The sequence below is a fragment of the Anguilla anguilla genome, chromosome 15 (assembly GCF_013347855.1).
Source record: "Anguilla anguilla isolate fAngAng1 chromosome 15, fAngAng1.pri, whole genome shotgun sequence".
Classification (NCBI taxonomy): Eukaryota; Metazoa; Chordata; class Actinopteri; order Anguilliformes; family Anguillidae; genus Anguilla; species Anguilla anguilla.
In genome coordinates this window covers 21,665,542-21,690,867 of record NC_049215.1, presented here as the reverse complement: position 1 = coordinate 21,690,867, position 25,326 = coordinate 21,665,542, and the positions used below count along the sequence as shown (strand labels likewise).

The 25,326-nt window shown below is 44.2% G+C and overlaps 1 protein-coding gene across 2 annotated transcripts; it reads left to right on the top strand.

Annotated features, from left to right (window-relative positions):
- Positions 1-1,163: 1,163 nt before the first annotated feature.
- Positions 1,164-24,601, top strand: ccdc93 (coiled-coil domain containing 93). Of its 2 annotated transcripts, XM_035393287.1 has the most exons (23): positions 1,164-1,319; positions 1,785-1,898; positions 1,997-2,091; positions 2,228-2,339; positions 3,148-3,246; positions 3,745-3,801; positions 4,944-5,044; positions 7,587-7,623; positions 7,945-8,034; positions 8,358-8,408; positions 9,426-9,512; positions 11,287-11,400; positions 11,645-11,707; positions 12,234-12,307; positions 15,325-15,406; positions 16,432-16,506; positions 16,599-16,670; positions 17,112-17,220; positions 18,443-18,525; positions 19,119-19,156; positions 19,477-19,561; positions 21,053-21,166; positions 22,544-24,601. In XM_035393287.1, the coding sequence occupies exons 1-23, from the start codon at positions 1,236-1,238 to the stop codon at positions 22,598-22,600; spliced, it is 1,893 nt and encodes a 630-aa protein (XP_035249178.1). In that variant the 5' UTR covers positions 1,164-1,235; the 3' UTR covers positions 22,601-24,601. The 2 variants fall into 2 exon arrangements, with proteins under 2 accessions (XP_035249178.1, XP_035249179.1); XM_035393288.1 differs by lacking the exon at positions 1,164-1,319 and having other exon boundaries at positions 1,779-1,906.
- The last annotated feature ends 725 nt before the right edge of the window (positions 24,602-25,326 follow it).

Sequence of the window (25,326 nt, the reverse complement as noted above, 5' to 3'; positions counted from 1 at the left end):
TAAAACTGCTTGTTCAAAATACAGTTGTGTCAGGTCTTGCTTACTTTAAGTCTTGTTTAGCCCACCGTCTTATGCTTTATATTCTCTTCTTACTATATAAAAATGCTGGTGATTGGCTGTCTTCTCTTCAACTCTGTTCCTGTCCTAAATTCTCATGAACAATAGTTTGTTAATGGCATTTTATATCAATGAAATTATCATAGTTTTGTTGCACTGTTGCCTATGTTGTTCTATATAGACACGCAGGCCCCTTCAATTAGCTCTTTTAGGTAACATGAGTTTACTTTGGGCATTTGTTGCTGTCAACAAAAAGACTGTCTTTTGAACATGCTTTAGACCAGTGTTTCTCAACCCTACTCCTGGGGACCCACTGCCCTGCATGTTTTAGATGTTTCCCTGCTCCAACACACCTGATTCAAATTAATGGGTCATCATCAAGCTCTGCAAAAGCCTGATAACGACCCATTCATTTGAATCAAGTGTGTTGGAGCAGGGAGACATCTGAAACATGCAGAGCAGTGGGTCCCCAGGACCAGGGTTGAAACACTGCTGTAAACCTTAAAAAAAGAAGACTCAGAAATAGGTTCAGTGTACAGAGTGGTTTAGTACTTCCACCTACTGGACAAATGTAGAATAGAAAATAGTGAAAACAAATGAAACGACAATAATTTCGTAATTTTTTATTTACTCACTAAACTGCACACGTAAACTGCTAGGGTGAAAGTATAATTTCTGCGAATCTGAGCTAGGGGCCACAGTCGTCGTACTGGACGATCCAGCTATTTAGGAACTGTGCACTCTTTCTCTCTGCGCCTACCTACGGGTTTCATTGCTATGCCCGAATGTACAAACCGCGGGCTCAAATGTTACAGGTTTGATTTCTCAGCGGGGTGCAGTGGGAACTCTAGTTAGAAAAAAAAATCTACCGTAAAGGAAAACCAAAATCTACCGTAAATCAGTTTCCACGTACGTGGGTGACGCATTGACTAAACTCAGGACATTCAAGTGTGATTTTCTCAGAAGCAATGGCACATATCAAATTATTTGATTCAAACGATATGGGATTTTGGGAAATCCTCCCCTTTGACTCCCATTCATTTTTTCATTTACTGCGCTTCGAGCGCCCCCTCTTGGCCACCTGAGTGGCATATCTTCTCTTTAGGGGAAGTGTCTTTGCTTCGTGCATCTCACAGTGACAGTCAGCTGATGTTCACGTGATCTAAATGTAGTTCAAAATGGCGGCCACTTCGGTCTTTTCAAGAGTGAGAACAGGGTCTAAAATAGGAGCTCAATATGACCAAGAAGGCAACCTTATTCAGGTAAGAAGTGAATGTTGAGGAAGAGTTTATCTGTAGTCAGTAAGACTGGTAGGTTTTCAGTGTGTATGTTGATACGACTGAGACGAGTCGCGTTAGAAACACACTAGCTGTCAGCCGCCGTAGATGGCTAATGTAAGAGCCAATTTTAGCCACTTAACGTTTTCGGTAATTTTAAATAATATCATAGGCCTACCGAAATTGCATGCAATAGTGGTGCATTTACTTACAGAGAGTATAATATCATCTTGAAAAAATACGACTGAAAACACACAAAACAGGCAGTGAGCTACCTCCAGATGTTTACCTAGTCTAGCTATTTCAACAGAAAAACATTAGCTAACTACGTTTGTAAGTTGGAATTTGACCGGGTTTTTACCTGCTTTTTTATTTTTTATAAATGAGACCGCATAAGTCCATGTTATCATGTAACAGGGATATTGTGAGTGTGTATTCACATGTTTATAGGTGGAGACGCGAGAGGATGAAGAACAAAACGTCAAACTCACCGAGATCCTTGAGTTGTTGCTTGCAGCGGGATACTTCAGAGCGCGCATTAAAGGACTGTCTCCCTTTGACAAGGTGTGAAGGTGCTGGCTAATGCTTATGGTCAAGTAAGGTGTTAATTGTACTAGACGCACACATTGAATGCCATTTTCAACAAACTTTTGTCTATGCAGGTGGTGGGCGGCATGACCTGGTGTATAACAACATGCAACTTCGACATCGACGTAGACCTGCTATTCCAAGAGAATTCAACCATTGGTCAGAAAATGTAAGCAATGGCAATCACTTTTAATGTGATCTTGCTGGACCTCAATTTTCCATTCATGATTTTGTGGCCTCCAGCTCATTGAGCATGGCCCTTGCAAATGTGTAACTTTGGTCCCCACTCATGCCTTTCTTTTCAGAGCCCTTACAGAGAAGATTGTGTCAGTCCTCCCCAAAATGAAGTGCCCCCATTGTCTAGAACCCCATCAGATTCAGGGGCTGGACTTCATCCACATCTTCCCTGTCGTGCAGGTAATTCAGGGCAATAGTGGGTAAGGACTCTGCAAGCTCTTTTCTTTCTCACACAAAAGCTTTTCCTTGCTTGAGGTTAGATGTGCAAGTACTTGCCTTTATTTTAAGGGCTGAGGTGATTAGGTTAGTCTTTGTCCTCTAACAGACCTTCTTTTGTCACTTAGTACAGTAAGACATCAAACAAAAACACTGAAAATAGGTTGTGATCAGGAGAAGGTGTTTGTGGTGTCATGAGCAGGATGACCGTACACTGTTTTTGATGATTGGGTATTTGAGGCTTACTGACAGAGAGGGGTGGTGCAGGCTGCCTGTCTGTACTCACTGGATTTTACTTCCTGACCCTCCCACCCCTTCAGCTAATATGCAGCATCTGTGGCCATACCCCAGGAGTGTTCCTTTGTTCCCTGTTTCCACTCTGTGCTTTATGGTGGATATTACAGGAACTGCATTAATGTAAGTGGGGGGAAAAGGTTTATAGTTAACTGACACAGGCATAACGGACTGCCTTTGCTCATTCCCTAGCCTTTGACTTCCTGGCTTTCCAATAGCCTCTGTGATCATGCCCCCTGTGTCAGTTTCTCCTTACCCATAATGCAGTGCTTCTCGTTTAGCCATGTATTCTTATCCAGAATGATTTAGAATGTATAATCCTTGTACAATGCTGGATATGTACAGAAGTAATTCATATTAAACACCTTTGCACAATTGTGCAATGGCTGCATCCCGCAGCTGCAACCTCTGAGATGGAATCAAACTTCCCTACTCATGATAGTACGCCAGTCATCATATTCGTCTGCTTCCCTTCCAGTGGTTGGTGAAGCGAGCGATCGAGACCAGGGAGGAAATGGGAGACTACATTCGCTCCTATGCTGTTGCTCAGTTCCAGAAAACTCACAGCACTCCTGAGGTGAGACTGGTTATTTTGCTGTTTTAATTGTGTGGAAGTAAGATGGATAAACAACAGGTAGGTTTAGAGAAACAAACGAGTGCAAGGGTGGTGAGGGGGCAGTATGATTGAAATAACTCAGGTTTATATGCGGCAGATGTTAAGCTAACACGGATTCCGTGAATAAATCACAGTTGTTTGTGAATGGGATAAGAAAGATGGTAACAGTAAAAACAGATTAGAGGCCAATAATTTAACATTCCCAAACTGGGGAGAATGGGTGTAGAAAGCTTTATCATTAAAAGTGCAATGTTCACACCATGTTTGTCATTGATTACCAGTACACCTTAAAAAGTAAAATGGGAAGAGCTGTTGCGTGTTAGGCACTGCTGACTGTTATGCAAATTGAACTTATCTTATATTCAAACATTTACCAAGATCACGTACATCAGTCATCAATCTGTACACCAAGCATCAATCTTTTCATGTGATTTGATGAAACTCACTTTTGTCTTCCAGGATGATGAATTCACACAGAGGAAGGAGAAAGCTATAAAAACAGTGGTAGACGTGTGTGTAAGTACCAATTATTATATTCAGTATAGCGGCTTATTGATGAAACCTACTGCCTTATCACCCAACCCCTCGAAATAACAACTGGTGATTGCAGCTCAATTACAGAGGTGTTGGTGCTTTGTCCTTCCATAAATGATTTTCTAATACCCTCTGGAGTTGACTCTTAAACACAATTCACTTTATGGCCCTCTTAGCTATATCCTAATTGTAGGAAAGCAATGAAGCTACAATGGTGTGTAGTAGCATGGTCTCTGTGTCCTGGAACTCAAGTTGGAGAGTGTATTCATAGGTTTTACTTGGGCGTCTTTGCAGGCACAACCCTCCTCATCTAGTGTCCTACTGGCCACTTTAGCTAACCTGGACCCCATACAAATGCAAAGCTGCACGGTGGATGAAATGTAATGACTCCTTACTATAGGTCATTATGTGGTGCAAGTGCAGGAAGTCGCATATTGTGGAACAAATAACCATGATTAGTGGAGAAGCACTGTCATAGTGAGTGGCTCTTCTGAGCTGATTAAATTCTTAATGGCTTTTTTTTTTAGGAATAGCGACCGTACTGTTGCTTTTCCCATGTGCCTGCTGAATGTAGGAAGGTGTGTTTTTACACCACAGGGCTGGAGGTGTTCTCCATGTTCTGTGAAGGATTCGGACGCATACAATTTGGGCTCTTTCCAATTGCATATTTTCCCTCCTTGCATCTTTTCCTTGTGTCCTTTCCTTGCTTCCTTTCCTCCTCCCAACGGAGGACTCGAGGAAAGGATGTTGGGAAAGGATACGAGGGTGGAGGAATTCAGGAAACGTGTATTTGGCAAATGGAACTTTTTTTCCAGTCGCATCTGTTTGAAGCCATGTCAATTACAGATTTGGCGGATTTGGAGAGGGGAATCCACAGGTTGATTATTTATCTTACAGGTTCCAAAAAAAAAACTTCCACAAAGGCTAGACTCATGTATCCTTCCTCAAGCATCCTCTGGGAGCCTCCTAACTCCTTGTTCCTGGCTCCTTCAAAGAGCATGGCGGACCTTTATCGATTTCCGGGTCTGCGTGGATCGAGGAGACAAGGATGGATAAAATAACCAATTGGAATTTAAGTATGATTGGATTTTTTTCCCCCCTCAACCCTATTCTTTCTGTCTTAGGATGTTTACAAACCAGAAAGGAAGTATAAGCGACAAGCAGATGCAGGAGAGCTGACAGATGAAGAATCTCGAGTTCACTCCACACTGTTAGAATATGGAAGGTGTGTATGGCTGTCAAGTTATGCTGTTCTCTTCCTGCTCACACACTGTAGGGATGTAATGAACTATTTAACTATTGGGTCACTGCGTAAATACAAAGAAATTTTGGTTTATTTAAAAGTTATTAAAAAAAGTTATATTATTAAAAAGTTCTGTTTATTTAATCTCATTGTTTTAAAAATTTGTAGTCTTCATTCATACAAAAGAGCCTTTGGAATGCTACATGAAGTAACTGATAGCTGAGTTCATGCATATTATAGCCTGAAAGCATGGGTGAATGCAGATCTCTGAATTATGTATTCAGAAAGAACTGGACTTTAAATTATTGGGCTGAGGGTTGGGTGAGTGGGATTTTTCACGTAGAGTTTTGGAGCCACTAAATGTCTACGTAGCAAAGATAATGATTAAAATGCACTGACGGACGGACACACACACAAAATTTAGTTTAGGTTTATGTAAGTTTATAATCCCATTGTGTTCACAGGGCCTGGATTTCACCAGGTTTAGTAGCCTAAATCATAACTTGCACATGCGAGGCATTTCACATTTGAAATTCAAATGTTGCTACCTAATCAGCATCCAAACAAGCTGACACCCAACACAGAGGGGAGAAAAAAGCTCTATTAATTCACACCATTTCTGTCACACTGAGTCCTATTTGTGTCATTCCATACATTGCACTTTTTTTTTGTCCTGAATATTTGTCCTCTCCAAGACAATTTAGGAAATCATTCTTTTCACAATGGGAGGTGGAGTGGGGGTGGGGGAGAAGGAGGGCGGGGGTGGTTGAACACGGCAACGGCGTGCAATTGTTATGTTGCCGTGACAACCTAGGGTTGAATGTCTATGAGATTCATCCTTGATTAGAGGTTTTTCCATTAGCATATTATTCAGCAATCATGATCCAGCTCGCTTAAGAGATGCTCCCAGCTGTGGTCTTTGCCGTCTGCCATTAGAATTATGATTAATGCAGCATCATCATGTCACTTAAGTCTAAACCTCGATGTTCCTTCTGGCATTCTCATCTCTTTTTTTCCCCATTTTGTATGTAATCTCTTAAGACTACATCCTGTTTTCATCCTGTAAGTATTCTCTAGGTTTGCAGGCTGAAGTTCAGAGTGCTTCTAATAAAAATGCTTGCAGCATTGATCACTAAATCCCAATAGCAGATTATTGTCAAAAACGGCATGGAATTTTGAGTTAACCCAGTGGCTCGACCTGCTGTCTTAGATGGCTGAGAAGTTTGTGGTTTCTTTCAATCAACATCAAATTTTGGCTTTGGAAATGCTGTGTGGACCCTTGTCCAATCTGTGACTTAAACATGTATGAGCTGTGATGCACTGAAACTGGCAGACACTGCAGCCCTCTAGGACTGGAGTTGGGACTGGGTTAATGGTTCACTGGAGTGTTGGATACTAACAGAGAAGGTTTGCTCTGTCCCTGCATTGGTGAGCATCGCCCTGCCAGCACGGCATTTCTCAGTTTAAAATGCTGCACTTCGGCCAATGAGGCGAACCTTCGAGAGGTCCTTGAAAGTGAGCACGGAGCCCAAATCAGTTTTGAACAGTTGACTAACACCATTTTGTCAGTCAGTTAAGTAAGGCATGGGTGCTGAACCCCACACAAGCTCGAAGCGATGGCTTACCTTCTGTTATCTTTCCGAATCAATGAAGAATCCTGAAACTGGTATATATTTTAAAGTTAATAGCCATTGTAACAAAAAGGCGGTTACTCAAACTGTGACTTCTGTCTCAATCTGTGAACTAGTGGTAAAGTAACCATATGAGCCATTGATTCATGGCACAGTTTTACAAGACTCATGAGAAATGAAAGAGTAATGCAGGAGGGTGGTACTTGGTACCACCACTTAACGCTGGTTGTGGTTGAGTTTCATCTGCTCTGCAAAGCGCTTTGAGATGCTGAAATGGAGCCATACAAATATAATCCTTTCTTGTCTTTCTTAATGCTTTTACTTTTGAGCTATTATTTGTAAGTTGAATGTTCTTTTTCAAAGAAACTGTAAAATGTGATTCTACATTCAGTGCACAGTACAGTAGTACTTTTTCTGCCTGTGACAGCATTGTCATTAAAAATCCCCACCACAGAGTCTAAGTAGTTTTATTTAAAACTAATACAAAATGATTTATATTCTTTGGGTGCTAGCCCAGAAGATAAACAATTGATTAAGGATAAAAGTTGGACACCCGGCACCACAAATATCTTGGCACAGAAGAGAGAAAAAAAAAAAAAAAAAAAACTTTTGTTAGTTCATGGTCAGGACGGGTTCCTCCAGGTAAATATTTAGTGGAGGGGGTGCCTCAGAGGGTGAGCAGCAGCGATGTGAACTGGCGAGCATGGTGTAGCCGGGTGAAAACATGACTTCACAATGCCAATTCTGAGGTTTTGTTGGGAGGAGCTTGTGGGTTCAGTTATGGTTCAACCCATGGTCAGGAAGGTTTAATGGATTTTTTAATGGATTTTTATTTGGTTTGTAAATGGTTTCATTTTCATGAAATGTGTTAATTTATTTTTTATTTTACACAGACGCTATGGATTCAGCAAACAGTCCAAGCAGGACAAAGTGAGTATCTGGGAGAAAGAAATCTCATATTAAAGTTGTGCAAAAGCAATTTCTTTGGTCTTATCCAGTCATATAGAACATTTTTCATTTAGTTGTTTGTTTAGGTGTGTATAACAGAATATGTAGTACAAACTTTTGTCCCCCCTCCCAACCCCCTCAAAAAAAAAACCCTACATGAAGAAAGGAGAGTTTCCTGATGATGACTGAAGATAAGCCTTAGGAGCAAATTAATTTCAGTTTGCCCACTTGGTTTCTATTGCTTGCAATAATAAAACTAGTTTTTATGACTATGACTGTGACACTGGGCCGTTTCCTGAACAGGTGGAGGACAGGAAGTTGTCGCAGGCCCCAGGTCTGCCCCCTGGCATGACCGAGGTGTCGGAGGAGGAGGATCTTCAGGCCGCTGAGGAGGTGGGTGTGACGGGTCCAGTACCGATCCCGCCATCGTTACCCATGGAGTCACTCGGTCACAGAATGGATGGAGGAGTTTCTCAAACATGTCATTTGTCTTAGTTTTTCATTAGAACCTTTTTTTCCAAAGCCAGTTACTAAAAACAGGAAAGTCATAATGCATCACAACCATTATTTGTGGCTATGTAGTCATTGTAACAATGATTAGTGTGGCAGAATATACATACTAACCGTAAACTGCCAGGAATAATAGTTTTGGATTTATCACCCTGCTTCGCGGTTTCCACACAGCAATTGTTTACAGCACTACTGTTCTCTTTTAGCTGCGCATTAAAACTCTGATGACTGGTATGGCTGCCATGGCAACAGAGGAGGTAAGACTTCAAATGCTATAATTGAGGAAAACAATACTTCCACCCTGTGATAAACAATTTATTCCCTTCAGGTGTGCTCAAGTACTGGCAATTATTTCATCCATTGGTTTAAATAATATTTCAATTGCATTTGCATGACATTATGAAAAGCTGTAACATTGTTTGCGCAAGTCAGTTTTCTAGGATGTTTTCCACAAAAAATGGATTTGCATTCCCTGTGAATATCATTCAGCACTGAAATTACAGATGCACAATGATGTAGATCACTGGGGATGTTATTTTGTATTTATAGTCAGTGTGTAGTGGACAATGGACACAAAGTAGTAGCGTTCTCATCACAGGGCATTCCGTGTCATCTTAATTAAATGGAGAACCTTTGTGGAAAATTGCAGTATTTGGTCTCCTTCATTGGAGAAAATGCTTATTTAACAGATTTTTACAGTTATTGGAAAAGATTTTACAAATGTGCAGCCAAAATGGGCTGCCAAAAAGCACACCATTGAGAGAAGCCAATTTAAAGCACCCACAGCTCTGTCTGTGTTGGGTCTCCTGGGACTGCACTCCCACACCAAGGAGCGAGGAGCTGGTGACGGCAGCTGAATTGTCACAGATTGCCGGTTCTGGGGTCCTTCAGTGCCTGGTGTATTGCGGTTGTTTAGCGACACGTGTAGCGGGATGCCCTGTAGGGGGATGCCCTGTAGGGGGAGGCCCTGTAGGGGGAGGCCCTGTAGGGGGAGGCCCTGTAGGGGGAGGCCCTGTAGCGGGAGGCCCTGTAGGGGGAGGCCCTGTAGCGGGAGGCCCTGTAGCGGGAGGCCCTGTAGCGGGAGGCCCTGTAGCGGGAGGCCCTGTAGCGGGAGGCCCTGTAGCGGGAGGCCCTGTAGGGGGAGGCCCTGTAGGGGGAGGCCCTGTAGCGGGACACCCTGTGTAATGACTGCAGCCGAAGGCCACGTTTCCAGCCTGTTAAAGGGAGCCGTTGGCGCACAAGCTCTTGCTTACTAAGGCCTTTGGCGTTTGCAGGGGAGACCGACAGCCAGCGCGGTGGGCCACATCGTGGGGCTGCAGTCAGAGGAGATCAAACAGATTGCGTCCGAGTACGCCGAGAAGGTACACCCACCTGCCACCTGCCTGTGCGTCATTTTCACAAGAAGACTTCATGGCTTTTCATTTTTATCCTTTACCTCTCTTACCAGTTTTCGATCTTCAATTTGTACAAATGCCATTTTCTTAACTAAAGGAGGTGGTCCTTATTTTCAGATAAAATCTAAGTGTTAATGTTTTGTGTGTTTACATGAACCCCTTGCATGAAGTGTTGTGCAGAAGAGTTTGGACAGAATGGTCAGCTGTTTGAATGTTTCCCCCACATGTGCACTAACTAAAAGATGCAACGTCATCTTTTCTTTTGTCGTATTTCTCGCCATTTCGCAGGCCTGTTCTTGCTTGTTCAGGGCAACAAAATCTACGCGAGAGGAACAGCCAGATGTCTTCTGGCTCCTACTGCACTCAGCCAGGCAGTCTGGTGTCTAGTAAATGTATAGGAAGACTATTAAATGCGATTTAAGCATCGTCTGTTAAAGGGATCCTAAATCAACTGAGAATCGCACCCATCTCAAATGAGCGTCCAACAGCAGCTGTGCTGGAGAGAGCTTGCCTTACACCTTACTTAAGAAGCACAGAAGATCATTCGTGCCAGTGCAAAAGCAGACGCTTTAGAAACAAGCAGAGAGGGTCATCGCACCATTGGAATCGTTTATCATGCACACGCTCCTTCTCCATGACTCTGTCTACATGCTAAATATTCTGAAGAGCTGTGATTCTAATCCTGATCAATAAACCTTAAATTAATTTTAACGTATTGTGAAAGGATTACTTAAGTTCTTTGCAGTTTTGAATTTCTAGTGAATACTTGAATAAGCCCAAGTAGTAACGTTATTGTCTGCCTTTTAATTCCGAACCGGGGGTTTGGGTGTGCTGAATAGCCAGCTCTTCGGTTGACAATGCACTTGTCATGCACACGCCTGCCTGGGGCTGAGTTTAGTAAATAAAGAGCGATTTAGATGAGTCCGAGTTAAAGAAGTCGCATGCATTTGACCGTGAAATTGGACTGGTTTTCTCCTGAGATGGAGAGAGCAGAACCGCGAGCGCGGCTGTCTTTCCTAATCGCTGTGCTCACACTGCGATCCAGCGGCGTCTAGACTACCAAATCGCCAGTCGGGCCTTAACAGAATTTTGATCTTACAAAAAAAAAAAAAAACCCCAGAACCCTAAACACTGTTGAGGAAAAAGCTGGCAGGTTCTGGTGTCGGGTGGTGTACTCCTGCTCAGCGCTCCAAATTCTTTCAGTAAGATCCTGCTGTGTTCTATAAATGTGTAAAATGTAAAATGTGTAAGTTGCTCTGGATACAGTTGTCTGCCATGCAAATTCATAAGTGCCAGTACGTAAGAAGTGTAATAATGTGAGAGGATGTGTAATAATGTGAGAGGATGTGTACTAATGTGAGAGGATGTGTAATAATGTGAGAGGATGTGTAATAATGTGAGAGGATGTGTAATAATGTGAGAGGATGTGTAATAATGTGAGAGGATGTGTACTAATGTGAGAGGATGTGTACTAATGTGAGAGGATGTGTAATAATGTGAGAGGATGTGTAATAATGTGAGAGGATGTGTAATAATGTGAGAGGGTGTGTACTCATGTGAGAGGGTGTGTACTCATGTGAGAGGATGTGTAATAATGTGAGAGGATGTGTACTCATGTGAGAGGAAGTGTAATAATGTGAGAGGATGTGTGAGTGAGTGGATCCAGCAGTGACTGCGTGTAAAGGGCTCAGGGCAGAGCTTCAGTGGGGTGACGTTCCCGCGTGGTTGTGTTGCGGAGCAGACGGAGAGGTCAGCGGAGGACAGGCCGGAGCGTTACGGCCCCGCCCAGCAGCACCGCCGAGCCGTGGCCTCGCTCAGCAAGCAGATCCAGCACAAGACCAAGCAGCTGGAGGAGGTGAGCCTTAGCACTATTCCACCACCCTCCTCCCCACGCCTCCAATTATCACAACATAAGGGATTGGAGTAATCCATACCAGTCTGCGTTTTTTCATTGCATTCTCATAAGACTGCGAGCAAAAATGAAACGGTTTGAAATGCAGGATTTCTGCTGCTCGATGGATATACATGTTGTTTAGTGCATCGTGTGATATTTAATATTCTTTGGTCCCTATGGCAACATCTCTTCTTTCTTTTTTAAGCTGCAAGCAAAACATTTGGAGGTTCAAGCTGGGTGTGAAGAAGCAAAGAGCAAGTTGCTGGAGGTGAGAAATGTATTTAAAAAAAAAAAAGAAAAAAAAGTGAATGCAGATCCTTAATTGCTGCATCAAGGCCAGAGTAGAACCAAAGCTTTCAAATCATATAATTATTATTATTTTTACCATTAAAAAAAAATAAATAAATGCAGGTTTGAATTAAGGGAATGTAGAGAAATGCTTGTTAGGTGCTGACCAAGGTCAAATATTAAAACTGATTAAATGCACATTGACTCAAGTTCCCATTTGAGGTGTTTTTTGCTACAGACAATCATGCTATTTATTTGCCTCGCTGAGAGAATTTTTATTTTTTATTTATTCATTTTTTTTGGAGCATTTTAAACTCTAGGATGTGTGTATAGGTTTCAGTTTTAGTATCAATTGTATTCCATGCACTATTTTGTATTGTGTACCCATGTTAAATACAATATTGCAATAACACTGTGGTTGTTATGGGCACCTTTGTGTCGTTCTGCGTGAGAGCATCCTATGAACGGTGAAGGTCGTGCTGATGAGTATCCTCCTCCGTTCCTAGGCGACTGCGCTGACTGAGAAGCTGGAGAGGGAGCTGGGAGCACTGGAGGAGGTGGAGTCCCAGGCCGATTCCAGGTGAGTTCTGTCTCCAGCCGCGCCTCCCTACACCCGGCCTGTGAACCAGGCATCAGGGGCGGCCCGTCTCCTGATCGAGCTTCACCCCTGCCCCCCCCAAACAGCCACTCAGCGATGGTCTGCTCAGTATAGCATGCAGCCAGACACCAGACCAGTCAAGTTAGTCATTTCCTGTTTAATTGGACTATTGGGGGTGGGGGGGTTACCGCATTGACTGAAGCCCTCCCTCCCTGGCTGAAGCCTTGGCCTATTGTGCGACCCCCTGAGGTCAGCCCTGGTATGATGAGGATTGGAGTCCTTACCCTGGGACACTGCTGCACTGAGAGCTGTGCTTTAGGGAGCCCCCAGAGACTGAACCCTCCCACCCCGACACCCCAAAAATCTATTAAAATAAAAAAACCGCTCCAGAAGCAGAAAGTTCTCCGATGTTCAAAAACGGTCTGTGAGCATCACCGTCGTCCTGAGTGTTGAACTTTTTATTTTATTTATTTATTTATTTTTGTTATTTTTTTAAACATATTCCCCAAGCCGGAGATTAGCTGTGATTGCTCTTCCCACTGACAAATGAAATGGAGATTAATTAGCTCTCCCTCCAGTACCTTAACCCAGCTTGATTAATTGATTTGATTGGATGGGGACGTCAGTCGTCTGTCAGTCAGGCTGTCAGTCACCGGCTGATTGAAAGGTGAGCCAGTGGCCTGCAGCGGGCCGTGCCTTTTGAAGCTGAGCTTGCCCAGCCTGTGCTTTTAGACCATGAGCACTAAAACTAAAAAGGGAAAGCTATTTTCAGCTTTGGTCACTTTTTCAGACCACGCTGATTGCATCTGCACGGTCCACAAGACCACAAGAAGCACAGTACTGTAAGGCCTCTGGGTGTCTCATCCTCTCCATGACATTGAGGCACTTCTAAAAGTGCCACAGTTTAACAAACTGACCGACCTGACATCAGATGCTTCTGATTCCTTTCTGCCGAGAGCTGATTACTCTCCATTATAGTCTGTGATTGCAGCGGGTCAAGACATGGCCATTACGCGGCCTTGCACGCAGGAGACTAATCGTTTGCTCTGATTAGGCCCGTTGGTAAAGGAGTGGTAAGAGTGCTGTATTGAGATGTACTCGGCCGGTTTCTCGCTTGGGTCTGCGCTCGCTGCTCTGTCAGAAAGCCGTCTGCAGAACATGCTCTGCTGGGCTGCGAGCCGCTCGGCTGTAAAGCAGGGGTGGGCTTATACCGCAGTGTGTTTTTCAGACCGCTGTTCCCCATGGCCGTTTTTACAGCAGAATGATACGTGCTGCTGAGTCCTGATCAGTTGCCGGAGCACTTGACCTCTTATTGCAGTGAAATTCTCTGTGTCTGTCCGTCGGACCCCCTCCTTCTGTGGAGAGTGCACCACCCTCCCTGTCGAGCATGCCAGCACTGCGGGGGGCCCCTGGGTCTGTGCAGCTGGGCAGCCAGGTGGCTGTGGGGGATATTAAGAGAGGGTCACGCTCTGGAATCCGCTGCTGATCTCTGCCCCATTCTTCACTGTCACAGCTGGGCAGACCCCCTCCGTGAGGAGCACACGTTTCCCTCTCGCACGGTTATGCCTGTGTGCGCGGGAGCGTTTGTGTGTGTCTGTCTGTGTACATGCGCGTGTGTGTGCGTGTGTGCGTGTGTGCGAGTGTGTCTGTTGCACGCCTTCCTATGTGTATGTGTGCGCCACCTGTGTGTATTTGTGCGCCTTCCTGTGTGTGTGTGAGTGTGTGTATGCGTGCACCTTCCTGTGTGTGTGTGTGTGTGTGTGTATGAGACTTCCTGTGTGTGTGTGTGTGTGTGTGTGTGTGTGTGTGTGTGTGTATGTGTGTGCGTGCACACGTGTGAGCTGGGTGGATGTGTTGGTGTGCGTTTCCGTGCGCATTCCTTCCCAAAGCCCTGGCCTTCCTCCCTGCCCTAAACCCCAGTGGATTAAAGGCGTGGGAACGGCCAGACACTGCAGCGGCGAGCGCGCTGATAAATGGCCCTGCTCGTCTCTGCCTGGTCTGCTGGGGTCACTGCGTGAAGACCACACAGGTGTAGAGTGAGCGTGTGTGGGAGGTCTGGCACTGAACACAGTGCAGTATTATACACAGACTCCTAGGCTCAGGGATGGGGTGTTAATGCGGTGTGACTGCGCTCGGTTAATGTATGGCACATCACTGAGCCTTTGCAGATGTCCATAACCGTGTCTTTCTCTTAAATTATTTCATTTGCTGAAACGCCAAGGCTAGAATTCAGTCAATACACTGACTCACCCACTAATCAGACACATTTAGGTTTTGGTTCAAAGATGTGTTCAGTTTCAAATTTCTGACAGGTACTTTATTGTGGTTAAATACCAACTTTAGTGAACGGTTAATTCTCTTGAAATTGACATTTACTTATAATCTAGATGACAGGCAATCAATACTTAATAACCTACTGAATGGAGCAGGCATTATTAGGCTGCTCTGAACCAATGAAACACTTGCCTGCGGCACGGTGGCACAGCGGTTAGCACTGTTGCCTCGCAAGAAGGAGGTTCCGGGTCCGAATCCTCTCTGTGTGGAGTTGGCATGTTCTCCCCATATTCCCGTAGGTTTCCTTTGGGACCTCCAAAGTCCAAAAACATGTAGGCTCCAGGACTCTTTTGCAAAAGAGATGTCAATCTCAGTGTGACTACCCTGGTTAAATAAAGGTAAAATAAATAAAAAAAATAAATAAATGAACACTATCTGTGGAACAAAAGGTTCTTATTGGTTCAGATTTACTGGTAGAGAATGAAGCCCTTGTTTTCCCTTCACTAACAAGTAAGGTGTGTTGCCAACTCGTGCTATTGGTCCAAATGTGTCACATGACGATATCTGGGCTGATCACCAGAGGTCTCAAACCCCACAGAGATCTGAAAGCTCCCAAAGGTCAATGTGACCAGGCCGGACCTGAAAATGAGCAAGCTTTTACGCTGCGGTAGGCTTTTCTGTCCACCTGAGCTGAGCGACGGCTTCTCTCCTGCCTTGCGCTGCAGTATCCTGGAGAAGCTGAGGGCTCTGGTGGCAATGAACGAGAAGCTGAAAAGCCAGGAGCAGGAGTTCCGAACGCACTGCAGGGTGAGTGACCCGGTGCTCCTCACCACCTTGCCGCTTTAATTCCCAGGCAGAATGTTGCCACGGTAATGCCTGTACCATATGTGAAACGTATGAAATTGCTCAGCTTCATATGATGTGTATATATATATTTTAATTCATTACATTTATTATGTAGGCAACACAGCCTCCACACTTGCATTTCTACTATCTTTTTGCTACGTTATATAGGATATGAAATGGTATCCAAGCATGCTACAATATGCTATTTAATTATACTCAGACACACATTCGTACATGCACACCCACATGTATTCATCCTTATAATGGATGACTTGGCTTCTTATGAATACTTAAAGCCATTATCTGACTGTCAGCTCAATTTGCATGAAATTTGCAGACGGCTGTCTGACATTTCTTTTTTTTTTAAATGATAAAGACCACTTCTCGCAGCCTGTTTTTATGTGCAAGAGCAGGTGTTGGATGCTCCTGTAACATTTTAGAAGCTTCTATTAACCTTTGGATGATGGGGATTTGATGCAGGGTTGTATTTGCAGTATTTTCCTTCGCAATAACTAAAGGTGTGAATTCATTTGTCCATGGTGTTTTTGAAAAACTTTGAAGTGTAAAAAGTAGTTGCTCTATGCAGTGTTTACAATGTTAAATTACAGGCAGAAGTCAACTAAACTAATTAAAATGTCAAGTATTTGAATGAGTTTGTTTATTTCTGCCTGTAATTTAACTTTGTACTCAAGCCTTGCATAAATTTAGCGTATTCTATTTCTGGTGGGGCTATGAATAGACATGCAAAGGTGCTCGTTCCTATTTGTGCTGCAGTGGTGGTGTGTGGAGAATGACCCTGCAGTAGACTGGGGCGGTGTCTAGGGGTTCGCATTTATACCTTGAGCCAGTTCATGTGACTTGACCCAGGGATAGCTAATACTGGGTTCATTGTATGCGCGATGAGTCAGAAGCTGTTCCTGGATCAGTCTGAGTAGGGGAAGCGTGGCATGTAGCCAATCGAGTAAGGTATGCTGTTGATTGTTCAGGAGGAAATGACCCGTCTGCAGCATAGCATCGAGAGCCTGAAGGTGGAGTCTGGGGACGATGCAGAGGACGAGAAGGTAACGCGAGCAAACGCCTCCCCTCATCTCGACGCGGCATCGCCGTGGCCCCTCCCACTTTCGCTAATGGCGCCTCCTCGCTGTGCCTCCAGGAGCGGAACCAGCTCATCGAGAAGCAGTACAAGACCGACAGGGACAAGCTCCAGAAGATCCGACTGCTGCTGGTAAGGAGCTTTGCAGGGTTTCGGTCCATCTTGGGTCATGTGATCAGCGCGTAGTGCAGTGGTGGAGCTTGAGTCCGGATTTGGGCTGCAGGTGATACAATTTTATTCAACTGCGAGGTACTTTCACACATTCCCTGAAATTGTGAGTGTGCTTCATTCATCCAAGACCGTTTAAAATGAATGCATAGAAACCACACACAACAGACGCGCACTGATGCGCACTAATTCCCATTGAAGCCACACACCTGGGCTGCACAACGGTGGGCTTTTAATTCCGGACTGGGAATGAGCCAAATGCAGTCCTCTGTCCACTGTTGGCTGGGGACAGCTCTCCTGTTTCACGCCTAGTTTTTTTCCCCACCACTCCTGGGCACACGTTTCCCAGAATCCCTCCAGCATGACCCGAAAGGAATGGGCCCTCATGCCTGCTCTTGCCTGCAGGCCCGGAGGAACAGGGAAATTGCTATCCTGCAGAGGAAGATTGATGAGGTGCCAAGCCGAGCCGAGCTGACGCAGTACCAGAAGAGATTTATTGAGCTCTATGGGCAGGGTACGTATTTTACCATCTGCTTTGTGTCATTACCTTTCACTAGGATTTCGCATTCTTATTTATCTTGCCGAAAGTGGTTGGTTTGCACAGTGCATTCAAGTGTCTTTTGCTTTTTCTTTGTTTCTTTCTAACATCATTTCTTTTGTCTGTTATGTGCTTTCGGTCCATTCCAAAGCCAATGTTCTTAAATTTAGAAATGGTCAGATGTGATGTAGGTTGACAGCAGTAGCTGGCAGTAAACAACTTCACTAATGAACAACTAGAAATTGGGCAGTGCGCCCTCCCACACCCCCACCCCCACCCTACGGAGTTGCCAGGGTTGCCATGACACCTGGGCCGGTGCCCTACGGCAGCCCGCCCCGAAGGCGCCGGTTTTCATATGATGTGCGAGGTAAAGGTGGAAACGTGGTGTTTACTGTCGCCGGTTTTAATGAATGGCTTCTGCAATCACCCGTGGAAGCCCTCAAATCACTGTCAGTCCACCCGTCGGAAATGCCTTGAGCGTAGCTGCTTTTAAGCTATCTTTATCTCAAGAGCTACCGGAGAAAAAACAGTTTGTGCTCGAAATGCTGTCATACGCAGCTGGTTATTTTGAAACTAAACAAAGATATTAAGACTTTAACCCTTGATAGTGTTTGTGAAGGTGTCCCTGAAATGGCTTTTCATTATTCATATTTTTATAAATGATCTTTTGTCTGCGGTGGGTCAAGTGAAGGTAGTCTTCTGTGGAAAAGAAATGTTTAAAAAAATGTGTTTAATTAAAAATAAATGAATAACATTTTAATGCCCTTTCCCTTTTTCTACCTGATTTTGAAAGCCCAATCATATATCAGTGCTCATTGCTGCAGCCTGTGCTATCGAATCAGGAGAGCAGAGAGAAGCATGTGTTCTCCTCGGAAGTATGTGATGTTGCCTCCACTTCTTACCACGCGGCAGATTGAAAGTTGGGTTTGCACAGACATGAGTCGGGGGAGGACCAGTCATGTGCAGGTCAACAGGTGGACATGCAGACGCCTGATTGGGGGTCGCTAGCAAGCAATGATATGCTGTCTGACTGAAACGTTAGCATACAGCTACAGTCAACTACAGGCACTGACCAGATACCAGATTGCTTGATTGGTACTTTAAAGTATGAGTATTTTGAGGGAAGGTGGGGGGTGGGGGGTGGAATGGAGTAATTGGTACCAAGAACACAGTTTTAATTTTGTCTTTTCTTCTACAGTTTCAGCCACCCACAAAGAGACCAAGCAGTTCTTCACCTTGTACAACACGCTAGACGACAAGAAAGTATTCCTGGAGAAAGAGGTGAGCCTGGCGTCTCATTTATTAAGCTGTTGAAAGGTTAAATGTCTGAAGGCAGAGACAGGGAGGAGCCGGATCGCTTCGAGTGACCACCGATTGACAGAAGGCCATTGGCCTTTGCTAAATTTCCCAATGGCTGAGAGTAATGGAATAGTTTGGTTAATAATCCCGTAGCAAGCAATCTTCAGTCGTCAAGGAATGGTTAATGCGGGGATTGTTTTAGGACGGGGTGCAGACCAGGAGAGAACTATTCCATCATTTTTTTATTTTACCTTTGATTCATTTTCTCTGCTCACTCTCTCTAAACTCTGCTCTGACTGTATCCAGAAGACAGAATTTATATTGTACTGTAATTTATAATTAATATTGTACTGTAGAGCGGGAGAGTTGTAACCGCTTGTGGTCGAGGTGTCTTTGCTTTCATTGGCCATGCCGTGTGCGTTTACACTCACTTCAGCACTCAAATGTTTTGCTATAGCCTATTTGTTTTCGCTGAACGAATGCAACCTTTATTATACAATGTATTCCTGCCGCTAGTGCCCGTTAGCTCATGACCATTAGAATTTTATTGGTTTTGTTTACCATCCTTTTCCCAGGTGAACTTGCTGAACTCCATTCATGACAACTTCCAGCAGTGAGTATGGCCCGATTCCGCAGGATGTATGCTTAGGTGCATCTCCCTTTGAAAAGCTGCCGTTCCTTGCCACGCTCCTGATAATGCTACACAGTAATTCTAAATGAGCTTCGTCTTATCGTGACCATCTGGAAGCCTGTTGCATGCATTGTTTGAACAGTTGCTGCAGTGCCGTGGCATTGTCTGTCGCGTGGGCGTGCGTTTCAGCTCCCCCGCTGCTCGCCCAGTCCAGGCTCTCATCCCGACTGCTTTGTCGGGGGGCGGGGGGCGGGGGCGAGCAGACTCTATTAGCGCAAGACGTTGTCTGCTGTGTTCTGCAGGGCTATGGCGTCATCGGGAGCCAAAGAACAGTTCCTCAGACAAATGGAACAGATTGTGGAGGGCATCAAACAGAACCGAATTAAGGTAGGTACACACCGGCTGTCTCTCCTGTACTTACTTTTTTTGGAGGTGAAAGTCTCCCACCATTTGCTGCGGTCGCGTGTTCGACTCTCATGTTTGGTTGCTTTGTTTCTTCACCCTAATCCTGCCAAAAAAAATGTAATCATGTTCTCCCCTTAGCCGCCGGAGCTAAGGAATTTTATTGGCAGACTGTAACTGGTGGAATAGCCATTTTCTGTGAGTTTAATTTTCCTTGCCGATATTACACGGATGCTGTAGAAAGCCCCGTGCCACAGCACGTCACACTAATATGGGAGAGAATGGAGTTGGCTGTACGGTTTGATCATGGCGCTGTATTCCCCCATAAGAAACCCAAGATTATTACGAGATGAAATTGGCACCTCAGGAAAAGTAATTTAGGTAAAAACGTGCCTGCCGGTTTTTACAGTGCAAATGCGAAATGAGCTGTTTAGCGAGCTGTAGCGGGGGGAGGGGCTGCTCTCTCCACAGTGGAAGCTGCAGCAGGGGCAGAAGGGCTGCTCTCTCCACAGTGGAAGCTGCAGCAGGGGTAGAAGGGCTGCTCTCTCCACAGTGGAAGCTGCAGCAGGGGGAGAAGGGCTGCTCTCTCCACAGTGGAAGCTGCAGCAGGGGGAGAAGGGCTGCTCTCTCCACAGTGGAAGCTGCAGCAGGGGGAGATGGGCTGCTCTCTCCACAGTGGAAGCTGCAGCAGGGGGAGATGGGCTGCTCTCTCCACAGTGGAAGGCTTCCTAAGGCTTATTTATGCTTCTTGCAGAAGCTGACACACGCCAGCACACGCAAACTTCTCCTTTCACGAACTTCCACATCCGTAATTAGTAATTGTGGACAAAAAGACCCCTTGCCTCCTCTGGCAGCAGCAGGTCTGAAAGATTGTAGAAAATAACAACATTAGCTATCTAGTTTACGAATCTAGAAACAATTGCCAGGTAAATAATGTATATTCTATTAATATTTCTCTGAGTTGGCATGTTTTGGGACAAAAAAATACCATGGATGTTTGCTTTATTCTTGCCATGATAAGGATACTGGCTTTACTGTTTTGTTGTTTGTGGATTTCCAGAATGCATAGAATGTGAGCCCCCCCCCCCCCCCCCAAGCTTGATTTCCCACCCCATTTAGCTAGGTTAGCTAGGTTCTTAACATTAAAGTGTTTGTAACATTTCTGGAAAAAAATGAGATGATTATAACCAGTGAGCTGGGCTGGGGTATCAGTAGCTTCCTTACTGCTTTGGGCTCAGCTCCATGTGCAGTGTTGGAGTTTTATGACAACTCGTCATGAAAGTGCCTTGAGTGAGAACACAAGTATGCAAGTTTGGTTGGTCTGGACAGAGCGCCCTTGTCCGCATAGTGGTTGGCCTGCGCTCTGAGAATGTTGAGGCCTTCAGAGGTGCTCGAGAACAACCGACTGCCCCCTCATCCATCTCCCCGTGGCACCAGCGCGTGAACACTCTAAACCCCCCCCCCCCCCTCACACAGATGGAGAAGAAGAAACAGGAAAACAAGATGAGGAGGGACCAGCTGAACGACGAGTACCTGGAGTTGCTGGAGAAGCAGCGGCTCTACTTCAAGACCGTCAAGGACTTCAAGGAGGTGAGGTCCCCCGCCCAGCCGCGTGACACAGAGGCACTCGCCCGCCACTCCGCGCCGGTCCCGGGGGTCCGCCCTGTCTACGGGCTTCCATTTGTACCGCACACTTAGCCGCCCGCATGAACTAGAGTGGCACTCACCCAGCCACACACCGGATCTCGCACCTCCGCCTGTAATAACTGTCACACCACAGAGAGTTCCTTCCGTGGCCTACAGTTCAGGCTGCGGGGCCGAATTTGGTGTTTGTTGAGGTGGGTTAAATTGGCCTCAATTTGGACTCACCCAGCCATAGTACATTTCGGCATCATTAGTTTCGCATTGTGCTCCTTACACAAATGACCGTTTGTCATTTTTTCTAAAGCTTTTGATCGTTACAGTACTAAAATAATTTTTAGGATTGCACATTTCAAATGTTTTAAATTGAGCTTGGCAGACATTTTTACCTTGCAAAGTTGTACAGCAGCAGTTGAAACCCATCGCCAGTGACCCATCTGGTGTTTAAACCAGACATCTGGAGAATTACTGATGTGTGATTGGCTAATCACATAAATCCAGAAAAGCATCACAATTGGATGAACACACACACACACACACACACCCACACAAAGCCTGACCCCTTTCAGTCATGAATATTCAGGATGGGAACATTTAATTTTATTCTGCAAATTTGCAGAGGCACACTGGACATGCCTCTATGGAGTTTAATTGCGGGCCTTAGAGTTTTTAGTGAATTGATAGATCGCTGTTTCGCCACTCCTGGCAGCTGTCCTAACATGTTTATTAATTTTATCATTAGCTGCTTTACCAGAGGGACCTTTGGAGTCACATCCGATACATTTTCAATCTTTGTTGTAAAATTAAAAGCAATTGCCAGTTGTTTGACTTGGATAACATCATTATGCTCGTTTTGATTCAAGGCTTTGGGTAACTTCTGGTATGATCTCTTTTCCCCCCTTCTTTAACACTGAACTGTTAATTTTGTATTTGATGTTGGATCAACAGTAATTTTGCTAATGTACCTGGGGAGGGAGGGGGGAGGTGAAATAACTACAGAGTACTTCATTATTGTTTTATCGCCCTTCATTTCATTTGAATATTAATTAGTGGTAAGGATGTCAAGGGCGTTTGTGCATTTAATATTGTGTTTCACTTACATCGGTAGTGTCCACTAGGTGCTCAGTATTTATAGTGTCACAGTCTGCTCTATTCTGATGCTTGGAGTTACCTACCCTTTTTCAGGATAGTTCTGTGAGTCACTGTCCGGGGGAATTATTTAAAAAGCATCTGCAAATGGAGTGTGAATGTTATGGGGGCAGCAGATTGGAATCCACACTTGCCGTGCTGATACTGGAGCTTCTCTTCCGTTTGTGTTCCCCACAGGAGTGCCGCAAGAACGAAATGCTTCTTTCCAAGCTGCGAGCGAAGGGCGCCTCCTAGCTGACGTCGCCTCCGAAAAGCTGCCCCAATTAAATTTTTTTTATTTGTTTGTCATGCTCAGCACTAACAATACATTCTTTGGTCTGCTTATGCCTGTTAGCTTTCTGTGGGACCCCACTGTGTTCAGCTGTTTTGGAAACCAAACTGCACCAAACCCACCTGCCTCCCTGTGGATCTGTGCCTCTCGCAGTCAACCTGAGCTCAGTTTAGCTTTCTTACTGAGGAGTGTTCTCTGTGTGCTCGAGCTGAATGGGCTTTCTGAGTTAATCCACACAAGTGCTGCATGCTGGCTCTCAAACGTGCCGCAGGGAATTAATCGTGTTCGGCTTCTCTTCAGACACAGGTTTGATGAATTGCTGGCCAAAGTGTGAAAGTGTAAATGGCAAACACCATTTCCTGTGTGCTGAGCTCTGTCTCCTGTGTAACAAAGTCAGGACTCTCAACAGCAGACTACTGTCAGAACCTCAATCCACAACACACAATGACATTAAAGATACACACGACTGCAATGCCAGTTCTCTTACATTATTGTTCTGACATTCATCCCTGTTGAACTTTACCGCTGAAGATGCAAGATTATACAGAGGAGTAAAACACTGCAATGTTAAGTTACAGTTGCCTTAACCTTACACAGGAACAAATGGCCAAACAAGCCAATTCACTGAGAACACATTTTTATCTGGCCTGTAAAGTGCCTACATGTCTATAAGGGGTCAATTCTTTTACTTGGTATTGTATAGCAATATAATAATTACCATTGCCCAGCTTGACATTTACTGAAATGATCCAAGGGAAGTCCTTAGTCAAAGGCAAAGAGGTTCAAACCTGCAGCTATCCTGTACGGAATCCAGTTTTTTTTTTTTTTTTTTTTTTTTTTTTTTTTTTTTTTTTTTTGGCCCAATTCCTCACTGCTGCTACACTCAGAAGAAAACCCCTCATTTGCTTAAGTGCAATGGAACATTCAACATGCTGGCATCTTTGAGCCCAGGTTTGCTGGATTGTTCCATATGGGTATATGCAGTTTGTAAGCTTGGTTGAGGTGGCACAGTCTGAAGCTGGCCTTAATTGCTTGCATTTCCCCGAGCGCCTTCATATCAGCGACTGTCCCCCCCAACGGGTGTCTACAATCAATCAGTATTCATGGTCCAATTCACAATAAAGCGCTGTCCACAATAAAAACAAACTCTCGCATTTTCAGTCGACAAACGTAGAACCGCGTGACTGCGGTACATTCAGCCTGAAGGGCCCTGTGTACTTCTCTAGAAGAAATCCTTGTGCCAGATTTAGTTTCCATGCATTTCCTTTTCTCACAAATCATATTTTCTCACTGACGCTTACGCTCTCACACCCTTTTTCGTGTTTTAACAAGCTCGCTAATTTTAGTAGGGAACATCCTTCACAAACCAATCTCTTCTGACTTAATTGTGCAATGTGGGGGCATTACCTTGTTAACTTCTCTCATTCAGTTATATTAATTAAAACCAAGGTCTTGTTATATAAACATTTTTTTTACAGGGATGACCAATTTAGCAGTTTTTTCTTTGTGTAAATTGATATTGAAGTGCACAGAGAGATGAGATACAAATGAGGTGGAAGGGTTCTGTTGCAAATATGTAAATTTGCAAGCGTGTTAGTCATGCAAAACAATTGAATAATTCAGATAATTACTAGATGAAGGCAATTCTCTTTACTCCTGTATTAGCTTAGCCACCACTGCATTGAGTGACAGATCATGGAATGAACTAATGTGCTGCATGAGCAAATTTTGTGATTGCAGTTTTAGAGTCTTGTGACTTTAACTCTGGGTGTTTATACATGTGATTTTAAGGACTAAGGGCTTTGGTCAGTGGAGAACCATGGCAAACTCTTACCTCATCTCACAAGCACCTGGTAATCGATGACATTAAAAACTGTCTTCATGGAGGTTTCTTTTTTTAAATTTCCTTACTGTGCCAGATGCATTCTGTTAAAATTACTCATTAAAAGTGCAATTAAGTACAATGTGATCCCATTTCCCTGCTGAATGGCCCATAGAATTGCCTTGAAGATGATCAGCAAAGTTATCTTCTCAGTGCTGAGAGAAATGCATTTGCAATAATGAAACTGAAAATTGCATGTTCTAAACAAAATACTGTTCTCCTGCTGTTTGAATGGTTTAGCACCCATTACTTGAGTTTGTACTTGATCTCAGTCCTCTCTGGCCCTTTAAAAAAAAACATTTTTTCTGTATTCTTTAAAAAGGGAGCATGTTCTCACAATAATAATTCCGGAATGTTCTCTACAACAGATTATAAAAGGAATTCACTAATGCAATGCAGCTTAAAAATATTTCTTAAACAGAAAGTATACGCTTAAAGTAACTTAAAGCAGTTCGTACGGCAATTTCACGCCTGCAGGGGTTGTACTGTGTGTACTTTACCTGATTAGTCTTATTTTTAATATGTTCAATCTTTTGTATGTTCTATCTGCAGTTCTGTCTGCAGGGGACACAATATTGTGGCCCCCATTATCTCAAGTACCAGCCATTGTCCATGTTGGATCTTGAAGAAAATAGCTTTTAAAAATTCCTCTTTTGATATTGAAATATGCAACATTCAGAAAACCATGCCGCGTGTCTTTTCCCAGACTGTTCCGCAGCTGCTTTTTTTTTTTTTTTTTTTTTTTTGTCATCGTGAGTGCTTTTTTTGAGGTGCAAATGTGCTTGTTTCATAGGTCTTTGTCATTTA

Coding starts and splice junctions, on each gene's coding strand:
- ccdc93 (XM_035393287.1), top strand. CDS start 1,236: ATGGCGGCCACTTCGGTCTTTTCAAGAGTGAGAACAGGGTCTAAAATA. Junction 1,320..1,784: donor AAGAAGGCAACCTTATTCAG/GTAAGAAGTGAA, acceptor ACATGTTTATAG/GTGGAGACGCGAGAGGATGA. Junction 19,157..19,476: donor ATTCATGACAACTTCCAGCA/GTGAGTATGGCC, acceptor TGTGTTCTGCAG/GGCTATGGCGTCATCGGGAG.